At 45.6% G+C, this 13,537-nt stretch overlaps 1 protein-coding gene across 1 annotated transcript; it reads left to right on the forward strand.

The window, feature by feature from the left end:
* The first annotated feature begins 233 nt into the window (after window positions 1-233).
* Window positions 234-13,004, forward strand: Asf1b (anti-silencing function 1B histone chaperone). The gene is made up of 4 exons (XM_087900235.1): window positions 234-515; window positions 8,526-8,641; window positions 10,634-10,810; window positions 11,990-13,004. The coding sequence occupies exons 1-4, from the start codon at window positions 407-409 to the stop codon at window positions 12,194-12,196; spliced, it is 609 nt and encodes a 202-aa protein (XP_087756361.1). The 5' UTR covers window positions 234-406; the 3' UTR covers window positions 12,197-13,004.
* The last annotated feature ends 533 nt before the right edge of the window (window positions 13,005-13,537 follow it).

Raw genomic sequence — 13,537 nt, forward strand, 5'->3', positions numbered from 1 at the left:
GAGAAGTTCCGCGATCTAACTCCGCCCACTCCGGAGCGAGCTTTTCGAGTCGGAGACTCTAGGGATTGGTTCCGGATGGACACTTTACGAAGCTAGGAGATTATCATTCCGCCTTCCGTGTACCGTGAAGAGGGAGCTTCTCTGATTGGTCTGGGGGTCGAGGCGCGCGCCGGAAGACGCCCTAGGATTGGCTGGTGGGGCTCTTGCCGTCATAGTTCCTTAGCGGCGATTGGCTGGAGGGTGGAGTCGGCTATTTGAAGGCCGCGCGCGGACCCCAGACGCTCTTTAGAGGGAAAAGTTGGAGTCACGGCCACGACGCTGCCTCGCTGATCTCTGCCCCAGTCGCCATTGCCTCAACAGGACACCGAAGAAGGCTCCACTGCAGCTGCGGTCCCCTGGCGAGGTGATGGCCAAGGTGTCGGTGCTGAATGTGGCTGTGCTGGAGAACCCGAGCCCTTTCCACAGCCCCTTCCGGTTCGAGATCAGCTTCGAGTGCAGTGAGGCCCTGTCTGACGGTGAGGCTGAGCCTATGCAGGCGACCCCAAGCCCTGCTGCCCTCGTTCTTGCCACTCCCAGTCTCCCTAGAAACGTCTCCCCTTGGCCAGCTGAGTCTTCCTTTGGTGATACGCCTCCATGGCCCCAACTCCGACGTCTCGGTGGACGTGACACTGCATAGTACCCTACATTGTCTCGTGGGAACCGCGTCACCCCTGTCCTGCACTGCTCGTCCTTGGCACTTTTTCTCTGTAGTGGTGTCAGCCTCCGTTTAACCTGTGGAGACCGCAGCCTCGCCTTCCTCCCTATGTCTAGGCTCCAGTTTCATGCTGGTTTCTTCCCAAGAAACCTCCCATCTATCCTCTTCGATGGAAACCCAACCTCCAGTACCCCCTCTCCCTTTTCCTACAGACCACACAGACTCTCCTCTTGTCACCTTGTCTGCCCATGGCCAAACCTCCACCCCATTTGTCTCTCAACAATACCCTCCCCAGACAACCTGGCATGGCTGTTGCCGAGACCGGGGCGTCCCCTTAGGTTAGTCCCAAATCCCAGGGAAGGAAGCTTCTGGCTCTAGTCTGTGCAGGTCTCCCAGCTTCTGTGATGGGATTGGGTGAACATTCAGGTGAGGGGTGCCACAGCCAGGCAGCCCTCTGCCAGCTTCTGAGTTTTCTACCAGCTTCCAACTGACTCAAGAAATCCCTCCTCCCTTTTGATGGGCTGATCTGGTCTGGGGAGTGGGTGGACTGGCCAAACAGGGATGGGGGTCCAACTTCAGTCAGCTGGGGAGCGGTCACTGGCTTTTGTGAATCTTTACAGAATGACTTAATTCATCTGCGGGACATAAAGGTAGACGTGGAAGACCTGTCATCTCCCAGATGAGAAGACAAGGGCCCCATAGAGCAAACTACCTTTCAGATGAGTGTGAACAAATAAGCCATGAGGTCCCTTTGGAGGCTCAGCTCCACAGCAAGGCTCATCCTGCTTCCAGGAGAAAGCACTCCAGTGTTTCTGCTGAGGGTTAAAGAGATGCAGCTGAGGAGAAACTCGGAGAGGCTAGGTTGTGGCCACCATGCCTCAGGACAGCTCCTGGGTGGTGTTCAGACGAACCCAGCCACTCCTGTTTGCTTGAAGCTGCTGTCAGGTGGGCCAGTAACCCAGTCTCTCTCTAGTTTCTCCTTAAGGTTATGGGACTCTGCTTATGACTAACCATAGAATAAGCTGGGTTAAATCCTTGTCCAGACGAGGCAGGGTGTAAGTAAATAAAGAAAAGGTAGAGTAACAGTGTGGAGTAAGGTTTATTTGAAAGCCACGAGGAGACACGTTAGGGGGTCACAGTTCCCAGATGCCAAGAGAGCAGGTTTCAATCAGCCTGAGTGTGTTCCTTGCATTTAAAAATGGTTGCATGGTTATTACCTGGTATTACTTTGCTTCTTATTCATAAAATTAGAACACCAAGCCTAAAGTCAGCCTGCTAGTCATGTTTTAATAGGAACAGGGTGGTTTATCTACGTCAGCCAGACAGTGAGGAGAAATGTCACCATTGAAGTTTGGTTCTGAGTTAAGATCAATTTTTTAAATTTATTTTTTGAATTTAATTTGCCTGTGGGTGTGGACCAGAGACACATCAAATGATCTTTCTCAACTGCTCTTCATTGCTCTTTTTTAAAAAAAAAAAAAAAGATTTTAATTTGTGTGTGTTTGTGTGTGTGTGTTTTGTCTACATGTATTTATGGCACCACTTGAGTACCTAGAGCCCAGAGAATTCAGAGGAAGGAACTGGGTGTTCTGGAGCTGGAGTTAGAGATTTTGGGAGTCATCATGCAGGTGTTGGGAATTGTACCTGGCTTCTAAGAGAGCAGCTGGTGCTCTTACCCCATGGGCTGGCGCCCAGCTCTGTTCTACCTCTTTTAGAGACAGTGTCTACAAAACCTTCTGGCTACCTAGTGAGCCAGGGATCCACTATCTCCTCCTCCTTGGTAGTGGTGTTTTCTTTTCTTTTTTGTTTTTTGAAACAGGATCTCACTAAGTAGTTCTGGCTGTCTTTGAGCTTGTTTAAGACCAAGCTGCCTTGAACCCAAAGATCTTCAGTCTGCTTGTCTCTGCCTCCCCAGTGCTGGAATTAAAGGCATGTACCACCACACTTGACCTTTTTCTGGTTTGGGGTAAATGTGTGTGTGTTGGGGGTGGTATGTACACAGGAGTCCCTGGAAGGCAGAGTCATCTGATCCTCTAATGCTAGTTTGAGCCTCCTGATACAGGTGTTGGGAATCAAGTCAGGGTCTTTAAGAGCAATATTGAATTTCAACCTTGAGCTATTTCTTTCTCTCTGTGTCTGTCTCTCTTTCTCTGTCTCTCTCTCTTTTTCTGGTTTGTTTTTTGGTTTTATGAGACAGAGTTTCTCTATAGCTTTGGAGCCTACCCTAGAACTAGTTCTTGTAGACCAGACTGGCTTCGAACTCACAGAGATCCCCTTGCCTCTACCTCCTGAGAGGTAGTATTACCTCTCAGGTATTAAAGGTATTAATACCTGGTATTAAAGGTGTGTGCCACCACTGCCCAGCTCTAAGGGCTGTTGTCCCTGGCACCCTGAATTCAGGTTCTTAGGCTTTCTTAGGAAATATTTTATCTGCTGAGACATCTAGCCAGATCCCAGATAACTTATCTTTCCTTCAGTCCTAAAAATGGAAGAAAACATTTACTTGTAGGTCTTTTTTGTTTATGTGTATTTTGCGTGCATGTATGTTTGTATACTATATGCACACCTAGTGCCTGCAGAGGCCAGAAGAGGGTGCAAGATTTCCTGAACTGGAAATAGAGACAGTTGTGAGCTACCATGTGGGTCTGGGAATCAAACTTGAGTCCTCTGTAAGAGTAGCAAGTATTCTTAAATGCTGAGTCCCTACTTATAAGGTTTTTTTGTTTCCTTTTTTTTTGAGGGGGGGGTAAGAGTTCTTTTTGTGGCATCTCTTGCTTTTGTCTAGAAATGAAACCCTGGACTACACACATGCTAAACAGTGACTTTGCCATTGAGATGCGTCGCCAACCCAACAGTCTAGTTTAGAAGTAGAACATATTAGGAATGACCATAGAATTTCTTATCAACCAGGACGCTTTGAAAGGATAGAAGAGGGTGCTCTTCCTTCAAGTTATGCTGATTGGTTCTATTCCTTACACTCTGACCTGCAAGATGGCTTCATCTTCCTGGCCTCCTTTCCATGAATTGTACAGTTGTTTCCTTACATTTTGCCACTATCTGCTGAATCCTGACAAATTCCCTCAGCCCTGGTTAGCCAACCTTCATTTCCAAAAAGCCCCAAGTCCTGTGGTTGCCTCTGTTCAGCATCTGAAAGAAGCCAGACTTTGTGCACCAAAGTTGATCTGTATGATGAGCAAAAGGCCAGACAATAAATATAAATATATAGTTTTAAAAAAAAAGAATAGTGTGCATAGCTATACCCCTAATATAGGGAAACCTGCTCTCAAAGAAGCAGGAAGGATATAGCACATACCTATAATCCCAGCACTTAGGGGTGAGGTGGGGAGGAGGATTGGAAGTTTAAGGTCAACCTTAGCTTCATAGCAAGTTCCACATCAGTCTGGGCTACCTGAAACTGTCTCAAGAAAGAAAGAAAAAGCAAAGAAGGCTAGAGCATGGTGAACACCTTTAATCTCAGCACTCAGGAATCAGAGGCAGGTGGATTGCCAAGGCTACACATTGAGACCCTGTTTTAAGAAATAAAGTAAAACAAAGGAGGTGAGGGGGAGGAATGGTCTGAGCAGTAGATCATTCATGAAGCATTTGTCTAGTATGTATGAAACTGGATTCTGTCCCCAGGGCTGTGTGAAACAAGCTCAGCTAATCTATGATCATTTCAACATGTATTTTGTTATGTTTTCAGCTTTGGTTTTGTTTTCCCAAATAGTAAAAGGTGTATCTTAACAGGGTCATTATAAACTTAAGGCATCAAAACAGAATTGGGCTACAGAAATAACTCAGTGGGTAAATATTGTGGAGACAATAGAATCTCCAAAAGCTATCTGTCTATACTGACATGCACCACACTTACGATTGTCCTTTTATCTTCATAGACCTCATGGCTTGGGCACACCCACATTCACATGCATGTAAATGCATCACTTACATATTAAAAAACAAAAATAGTGGATACTTTTAATCCCAGTACCCGAGAGGGAGAAGCAAGAGGATCTTTGTGAATTCAAGGCCGGCTTGTTTTATACAGTTGGATCTTGTCTCAAAAAAGAAAAAGAAATTCAATCCTGTGTTTTGGTCAGTATGAGTTTATACGTATGAGTGACTGGTGGTTCACACCTTTTGAAGAAATCGTCTTCACCGTTGGCTTCAGAGGTCCTTCAGGTCCCAGTACCCACAGATGCTCAAGATTCTTCTACAAAATGATGTAGTATTTGCTTAGAACCTGCACATACACAGAGTCTCCCATAGACGTTTATTAGTATGCTTTCTTGGTTTTTTTGTTTTGTTTTTTATTTTTGGACAGGGTCTATTAAGCTTAGGTTGATCTTGAACTTAATATGTAACAAGAGTCTAGTCTTGAGTTCTGGATTCTCCTACCTGCATCTCCAAAATGCTTGGTTGGGTCTCAGGTGTGTGCCACAACAACCACCCCCAGACTGCTACTCGTCTACAAGGGACTTATTTCTTTTTCCATTTTTTAGGGGAGACAGATTGTGAACACTGGAGTTCCTAGGTTGATGTCAGCAATATTCTTTAGTTACTCTTCTCTCTTATTCATCGAGACAGTGTCCTTCAGTCCCAGAGTTTGATGGTGTGACTAACCTTACTAGCTACTCATTATAGGGATCTCCTATGTCCTCCTTCTGAGGTTGGAATTAAATAGGGAACCCCATGCCCTTTTCATAAGCTTACACAGAAAGCACTGCGATTACTGAGCCATTATTCTTAGTGTCAGTGTTGTAGAAATAACAGTTATACTATGTTTTTTTTTAGAGAATAAATGAAATGCCTTTCATTCCAGCACTCGAGAAGCAGAGGCAGGTGGATCTCTGAGTTCTAGGCCTGCCAAGGATATGTAGTGTGAGAATAAATGACAGAAAAAGAAAAGTTACATATGTTCATGTTCAGTACAAACTTGTTTTGTGTTTGATGCTGGGGGTGGAACCCAAGCATCATAAATGCTGGGATGAGCACTCCACCTCTGGCCATGCCTCCAGCCCTGGATTGTTTTCTAGTATTTCCTGTCTGTGGTCATTGTTTTGAGCTTTTGGTAACAGAGCCTACAGGTGCTAAAAGCTGAGTATATTTTGAAATGAAATCTTAGTTTCTCTGTTGTGTGTATACCTGAGTTTGACTGTTCAGCACTCAGGTAAAAATTAGGGAGGGAGAGTGAGTATAGACCTAGGGCTCACTGACTGGCCACCAGCCCAGCTGACACAGCAAGATTCAGATTCAATGAGAAATACACATGGGCTCACATTTGTAATCCCAATACTTGGAAAGCTTGCAGGAATATTGTGAGCTCTGGACCAGTCTGCACTACATAGGGAGACCCTGCCATTTGTTCCTTTATTTCTACATTTGTTATGTTTATGTGTGTGCTAAGGCATGTAGAGGTTAGAGGTCAGCTTGCTGGGGTTAGTTCTCTCCTTTCCCCATGTCTTTTCTGGGGATTGAGCTGAATCTTTAGGTTTTGTGGCAAGTGCCTTAACCTTCAGAACCATCTCTTAGGCCCCAACCCTACCTTTTTTTAAAAATAATTTATTTACTTTTATTTCATTTGCATTAGTATTTTGTCTCCATGTATGTCTATGTGAGGGTGTCCGATCTTGGCATTAGAGACAGTTGTGAGCGGCCATGTGGGTGCTGAGAATTGAACCCAAGTCCTCTGGAAGAGCAGTCAGTGCTCTTAACCACTGAGCCATCTCTCCAGCCTCCCTCCCCTTTTAAAGCTGTGTCTCACATGCTGAGATTAAAGGCTTATACCGGTGTGATGTTACCTCTTGAAGAAAGAAAATATAAAATAAAAGTTTGTCAAATTTATAATGATTGCAATTTATGGGCCCTTTTTTCAGGCATCTGTTTTTGTAGATGGTTTGATAAACTCTTGACTTTTGGTCAGTATTTTAAGTGGACTTTTGTGAATTCTTGAATCTGTGTCTGGCCCATGGCTTCAGTTCTACTTGCTTTCTGTATATACTACATCTTTTCTTTTAGTAGGTTTCGCCAAAAAGTGTTGACCTAGACTAAGCAAGGTCAGGTGCCTTGGGGGCACAAAGGACTGTCCTGTGTCAAACTCCTTTTGCCCAGCCCTCCTTCTAGCACATTAACTAACTGTATGAATATATGACTCCATAGGTTTGGGGAAAGGGGCCTGAAGAAAGTAGAATTTAACAGAGCCATCTTAGCAAGTAAGAGCAAGGGTAGCATACTTTTCTATCCTTCCAGAAACATTGATTCTTGTGTGTCACTTTTTACTAAATTCATGGGGCTGGGAGCCTGGCTTAGCCACACAGCATGTTTTTGGCACGTGCAGGCCCTGAGTTTCATCCCCAGTGCTGCAAAGAAGTGAATAGCTAGGAACAACTAGGAAGATGTTCTGCAGTCAGAAAACTGATTGCTCTTTCAGAGAATCCAGTTCAGTTCCCAGTCCCCACATGGCGGTTAACAACCATCTGTACCTCCAGCTCCAACAGAATCAACATGATCTTGTGGCTTTTATGGGCACGAGGCATCAAAGGGTAAATAGACATGCATGCAAAACACCTACACACAGCCTTTGGAAAGGCACACAGGAAAATAAAGCTTAAAAAAATGAAAGGGCATGCTCACTTCAGCACATATACTAAAACTGGAAAATTCACGAGCATTCAAACAAAAGAAAAAGAAAAAAAGAAAGAAAAAGGAAAAAAAAGGTTATAGTAAAATAAAATTTCCCAGAAATGCTGAGCCGGAGTTTGAACACTGGTGAACCACAGGCTTGGTGTCACCCAGAAGGACCTAGGTGACAAAGTATAAAGGGACAAGGGAGTTTATGTATCAAAGAAGGTTTTGTGGCTCAGGTGATAACTTCCATAGTATGATCTGGTGTCAGTGTGTTTCCAGTGCTGGATGCCTGTGCCACACTGGACCAAGGGCCAAGCAGCTTCCAAGAGCATGCTCCCTGTGAAAATCTCAGCTTGTGCAACTTTTCCCAGCTGCTGGAGCTAGGGGTTGTGTAATTTCAAAGAGCCTAAAATAGGTTCTGGGTCTGAGGCCAAGCTTCTCTGTACTAGCATGACCTTGGCCCTCCTGCAAGAGGCTGTGGGCACCGGGGTTCGCCTGAGATTAATGGGAAGGGTCTCCAGGTATTTTTTCTTTCATTTTTGGGGGGGTTTACTCCAGGACTGAGCCCCCTTAATGATGGAGTACAGAACAGTTTTGGAGGTATGCCCTGTCACACACCATTTGCTGGCAAAGCCACTGTCCCGCAAATGTGCACAAGTAGGCATGAGTTGGTGCCAGATGTGGACAACTCTGGGACAAGTTGGTTCTCCCAGCAGCTTTGCCTTTCCCCTCTGCCACCTGGCTCTCCTGCTGGATTGGAATCTGCCACTCTGCCCTAGTTGTCGAGGGATCTGCTCTACTTGGTGGCACCAGTCCTTCTGTGAAAGAAGATGCTGCTTCCTATCCAGAGACCAGGGTCCTTGAGTAGCTCAACTCCCTGCTCCTTCCACAAGCCATAGTCACAGGACTCCTGAGTCAGCCTATTTTATGTGGTTCCTCTCCACTACTGAGAGGCCTGTTTCCCTGGAGGGCCAGAGTCAAGGTCACCTGGCCCAGTTAGGCCCCACAGGGAAAATGTCTCCACTAAAGCAGAGCTTCACACTTGCTCTAATTCAGGACTATGGCGCCTGAGCCTACACCCAGCAAACACATCAATTCCCTGGACCTTCACATATAGTGAGATGTGCCTAAAACTAACAAGAAGACCCTTGCCTTGCTCTCCAGCTATTTTCAGTCCTCAACTTCCCTACCCCCCATGTGCTTGCAGACCTGGAGTGGAAGATCATTTATGTGGGCTCAGCAGAAAGTGAGGAATTTGATCAGATCCTAGACTCAGTGCTGGTGGGTCCTGTCCCTGCTGGAAGACATATGTTCGTCTTTCAGGTAAGGAAGTTGCACCTTAGCCCTTGATTTCTAGAAATGTTACAGGTTGGAGATGGAGCCAGGACTTGACATATACTAGACATACGCTCCCCTACTGAGCCACACCCAAGCCTAGAACCTTTCTCTTTTACCTGAAAGCACACTGGCTTTAGCAGTCAGGTTTAAGTTCAAATCCTAAATTGAACTGGAAATGGTTCCAACTACTCGGGATAGTGAGGCAGGAGGACCACAACTTCAAGGCCTGCCTGAGCCATATATCCTGGTTGACTGCTTCAAAGACCCCACCTCTGAGTCACAGCTCTTAGTGACTTCTGGGCAACTAACTTGTCATCTGTTCACAGGAGTTGTGTTGTACCAAACCCATGAACACAGTCATGAATATTGAACTATTCCCCTCAAGGATTACGGGGTTTTGTTGTTACTTGCTTATCAGCCAGAGTTAAGCACATACCTATAAGCCCAGCATCCAGTTTGGAACCAGCCTAGGCTATACAGCAAGACCCTGTCTCGAATACCTTGCTAATAAATGTTGACTCATGAACTCAGCCAGTAGCACTAGGCCATGTCTAAACAAGGCTCACCCAACACAAGATTCTCCATAAGCTGCTTTTACACAAGCAGTGTTTCACTGCATTGGGAGATCTTATTTTAATATTTTACTGTATGATGTAAATCTTTACTTATTGATTACATTTTAAGATATCTCAATAAATCATTTGGCATCAGTGAGTTAAACATTTGCATATATAATGAATCAAGTAAGTACTCAATTTCTTCTACTAAAGGTATAGCTGAGTTTAGTGGTATTTGTTTTTAATCTCAGTACATGGAAGGCTGAAGTAGAAAGACTGCTTCAGGTTCAAGGCTAGCCTAGGCTACATAGCTAAATGCTGTTAAAAAAAAAAAGCAGGCAAGGTGTGATGCATCTTTAACTGAGCACTCAGGAGGTAGAGGCAGGCACGGGGCCAGCCAAGGCTACATAGTGAGACTTTGCCTAAACAAACAGACAAAATACAAGGGGGTGTAGTAAAAGTGGTGATGAATGTAAAACTTAGCATTTGTGCTCTGCCCTGGGATTTTGGTAATGTAGCAAAGAAAGGTTCCAGAGGGTTCCATTTTTGGTTGCTAAGCTCTATGTTTCTAGGCCAAGAGAGAAAATCCTATGGTAGCTGGACTGTGTAGCAGAACTGTTCACACTCTGACAGACAGAAACCAAGCTCACCATAGGAAACTCCTGAGTTTCGGCAGAAGGTAGACAGTCAAAGGGTCTTTGTCCTCTATTGAAAGTGGAAGCAAGAAAGCCAGGTGGTCCCTAGTTTGGTCACATGTTGGAACCTGAGCACTAGGTTTTCTTTGCTCTTTATGTGTCAGTTGTTGGTTTTGCAGTTTCTAGATGTTTCGGGTTGGCGGATTTGTAAACTCAGAATCAGTGAATATGAAGATGGGCTGTGACTTCCAAATGGTGTTATGTCTAGTCCGGTGTTACTAGGCTCATTGGCAGGTGCTTAAGCTTGCTTAGGTGTACATGTTTTCATTTGCATTGGTTCTGTACAACATAACTGCTCCCTCACACTGATCTGTGATTCTGTTCTCTGTCACTGGGTTTAGTCATCCTCTCCAGGATGATTCCTGCCTGGCTCCCGCAGCCAGACCTCCACATGCCACCGGTCTTTTCAGACCTTACCTCCTCTAAACACCGCACTTTCCCAAGCATGCCCGGGGTTGCTCTGTATCCACATGACCAGTCAGTCTCCTGTACACCACTCTGCCTGAACACCCTGTCTCTTAGTCAAATTCGGCAGTTTTGAATTAATTATTGTTGTTATTATTACTGGGACTAAGGACTATGCATGCTGAACAATGATGCTGCCAAATCAAATTCATGATCTCTTCTTTATAGTCACCTGTATGATCAGTTTGTCTCGTCCCAGTTCTTTGGTTAGTCTTTGTGTCCTGATTGGCAGTACTAAAGCCTAGGATATGTCTCCCCAGGCTGATGCCCCAAACCCATCCCTCATTCCCGAGACGGATGCTGTGGGTGTGACTGTGGTTCTTATCACCTGCACCTACCATGGACAAGAGTTCATTCGTGTGGGCTACTATGTCAACAATGAGTACCCAGACCCAGAGCTTCGGGAGAACCCACCCCCAAAGCCAGACTTCTCTCAGGTAAGGCCTGTCCCTGCCCTTCCTGCTTCAGACAGGCCAGTTTCTTTACAGCTGTCTGAGCTAGAGCTAGGATAGAGCAAGTCTTTTCTTGAGGCATGCCTAACAGAATCAAAGCTAGAGCTGGGGAAGTGGAGTACACTGTGATCCCACCACCCTGGCCCTCATAAATTAGAGGCCAGCCTCATCTGCATGGGTTCCAGAACAACATAGGCTACATAGTAAGACCCTATTTCCAGGGGGGCATAGGAGGGAGTGCTGGAGGCCACTAGAGAGATAACTCAGTGGTTAAGAGCATTGGCTACTCTTAAGATTTGATTTGATTGGTTTTGATTCCTAGCATCCACATAGTAGCTCACAGCCACCTTTAATTCTAGTTCCAGGGTATCTATGCCCTCTTCTGACCCACATGGGCATTAGGCACAAATGGAACCAATAGACATATGTGTAAGCAAAACATTATACAGTAAAGTTATTTAAAAAAAAAAAATCAAGTGAGCCAGAGAGAGGGCTCAGCAGTTAAGAACCTTGCTGTTCTCCAGAGCCCATATTCAATTCCCAGCATCCACATGGTGACTCTTATTCCAGTTCTAGGGCATCTCTGCCCTCTTCTGGCCTCCAAAGGCACCAGGCACACACATGGGACACAGAAATACATGTAGCCAAACACCCATACACATAAAACTTTTTAAAAAATCATGCTAGGCATGGTAGTGCATACTTTTAACCCCAGCACTTGGAGGCAGGCAGATCATTGGTGAGTTCCAGACTAGCCCAGTCTACATAGTTGAGACTCTCTCTCAAAACAACCCCAAAACAGCCGGGTGGTGGTGGTGCATGCCTTTAATCCCAGCACTTGGGAGGCAGAGGCAGGCAGATCTCTATGAGTTTGAGGCCAGCCTGGTCTACAAGAGCTAGTTCCAGGACAGGCTCCAAAAGCTACAGAGAAACCCTGTCTCGAAAAACCAAAAAAAAGAGAGAGAGAGAGAAAGAAAAAAGAAAACAATCCAAAAACAAATGAACAAAGCCAAGCAAAACTAGGACAAGGAAGACCCTGTTCCTACTCCACAGTGTACAAGCATCCTTGGGGCTCAAAGTGGGGGTCTGAGGGAATCCTGGTCTTTTAGGGATAACAAACAAACACTTAGGTGATAGGGACTGACATTCTTCTTCTTGCTCCAGCTTCAGCGAAACATCTTGGCTTCTAATCCCCGGGTGACCCGATTCCATATCAACTGGGACAACAACCCAGACAGGTTGGAGGTCATAGAGAACCAGGATCCCAGTCTGGATTTCGGCCTTCCCTTCAGTTGCACTCCTCTCAAAAGCCTGGGCCTCCCTACCTGCATCCCAGGCCTTCTCCCGGAAAACTCCATGGACTGCATCTGATGGGGCCAGGCTGGTCCCAGTAGGACCATGGCCAGTCTCCTTGCACACCTGAAGGGGATCTAAGGCCCTCGTGCTTGGTCATCTCAAGGATTTGGGGGTCATCAACTGCCTCCAGACTCGTCAGCCCCAAGGAAAATATGGATCACAATCTCTCACCTCAGGTCCAGAAGAATCATCTCACTTCTGACCCACCAGCCTCTAAGAAGCAGGTACTTACTTATATGCTCGTTCTTTGTGTTGTTTTTCCTTCTACACTATCTGTTCCTATTTGAAGCTCTCTACCACATGTCTTGAGGCTTGTTTGGGCGATGCCTGGCTAGCCTTTGGCCAGAGGCTGTCACTGCTGCCCACTCCAGTTCTTGGGGTCTCAGGCAGACTCAGTATCACCACTGTCCTTCCAGGGTGTCTTAGTCATTTAGTCTAACCACTACTAGAGAACTCCCAAAGGTGAGCTCCCCAGGCCAAGGAGGAATGGTGGGTACTTGGTCACAGCTACCTTCTCATCTCGTGACTGAACCTGAGATGAACCTTTCTGAGAGGATTGCCCTGGGTAGAATAGGTATGTTTGTTGGAGGTCCTGTGTCATGGAGTCATCAGGGTTTACTTTGATGACATGTTCTCATGAGCTACCCAGTACTCTGGGAGGCAACTGGCAGACTGACCTGAGAAACTCCTACTCCATCTGCCCCTATGCTAAGCCTTGGGCCCCTTGCTGCTACACAGATGTATTGTGATTGCAGTATGTATGTTAAAATGCTTTTATATTAAAAGTTTTGGTTGGTTTAAAAATAAAAGCACTTCATCTAGATTGTTTGTTTCTGCTTTTTATTTATTTATTTATTTGTTTATGTTCCCTGCTCCCTGACATGCCTGAAGACCAGGCTGGACTCGAACTCACAGAGATTCACCTGCCTTTGTCTCTGGAGTGCTGGGATTAAGAGTGTGCAGCACCACACCTGGGGAAAGATTTTTGGTTTTTTTTTTTTTTTAACTTTTTTTTTTTTTTTTGCTTTACAAGGTTTCTCTGCATAGCCCTTGCTGTCCTGAACTCATTCTGTAAACCAGGCCGGCCTCAAATTCAGAGATTCATTGAATGGATGCCTCTGTCTCAAGTGCTGGGATTAAAGGCATACCACCCCCCGCTTAAAACATTTTATTTCTGTGTTTGCCTGTATGTTGTCTGTGTACCACTTGAGTGCCTGGTGGCTGCAGAGGTCAAAAGAACTTTGGAGTCCCTGGAACTAGAGTTACAGAGGGTTGTGAATCCCCACCTGGGAGCTGGAAATTGAACCCAGGTCCTCTGGAAGAGCACACAGTGCTCTTAAGTCATCTCTAACCTCC

The sequence above is a fragment of the Myodes glareolus genome, chromosome 22 (genome assembly GCF_982192425.1).
Source record: "Myodes glareolus chromosome 22, mMyoGla1.1, whole genome shotgun sequence".
In the NCBI taxonomy this organism is placed as follows: Eukaryota; Metazoa; Chordata; class Mammalia; order Rodentia; family Cricetidae; genus Myodes; species Myodes glareolus.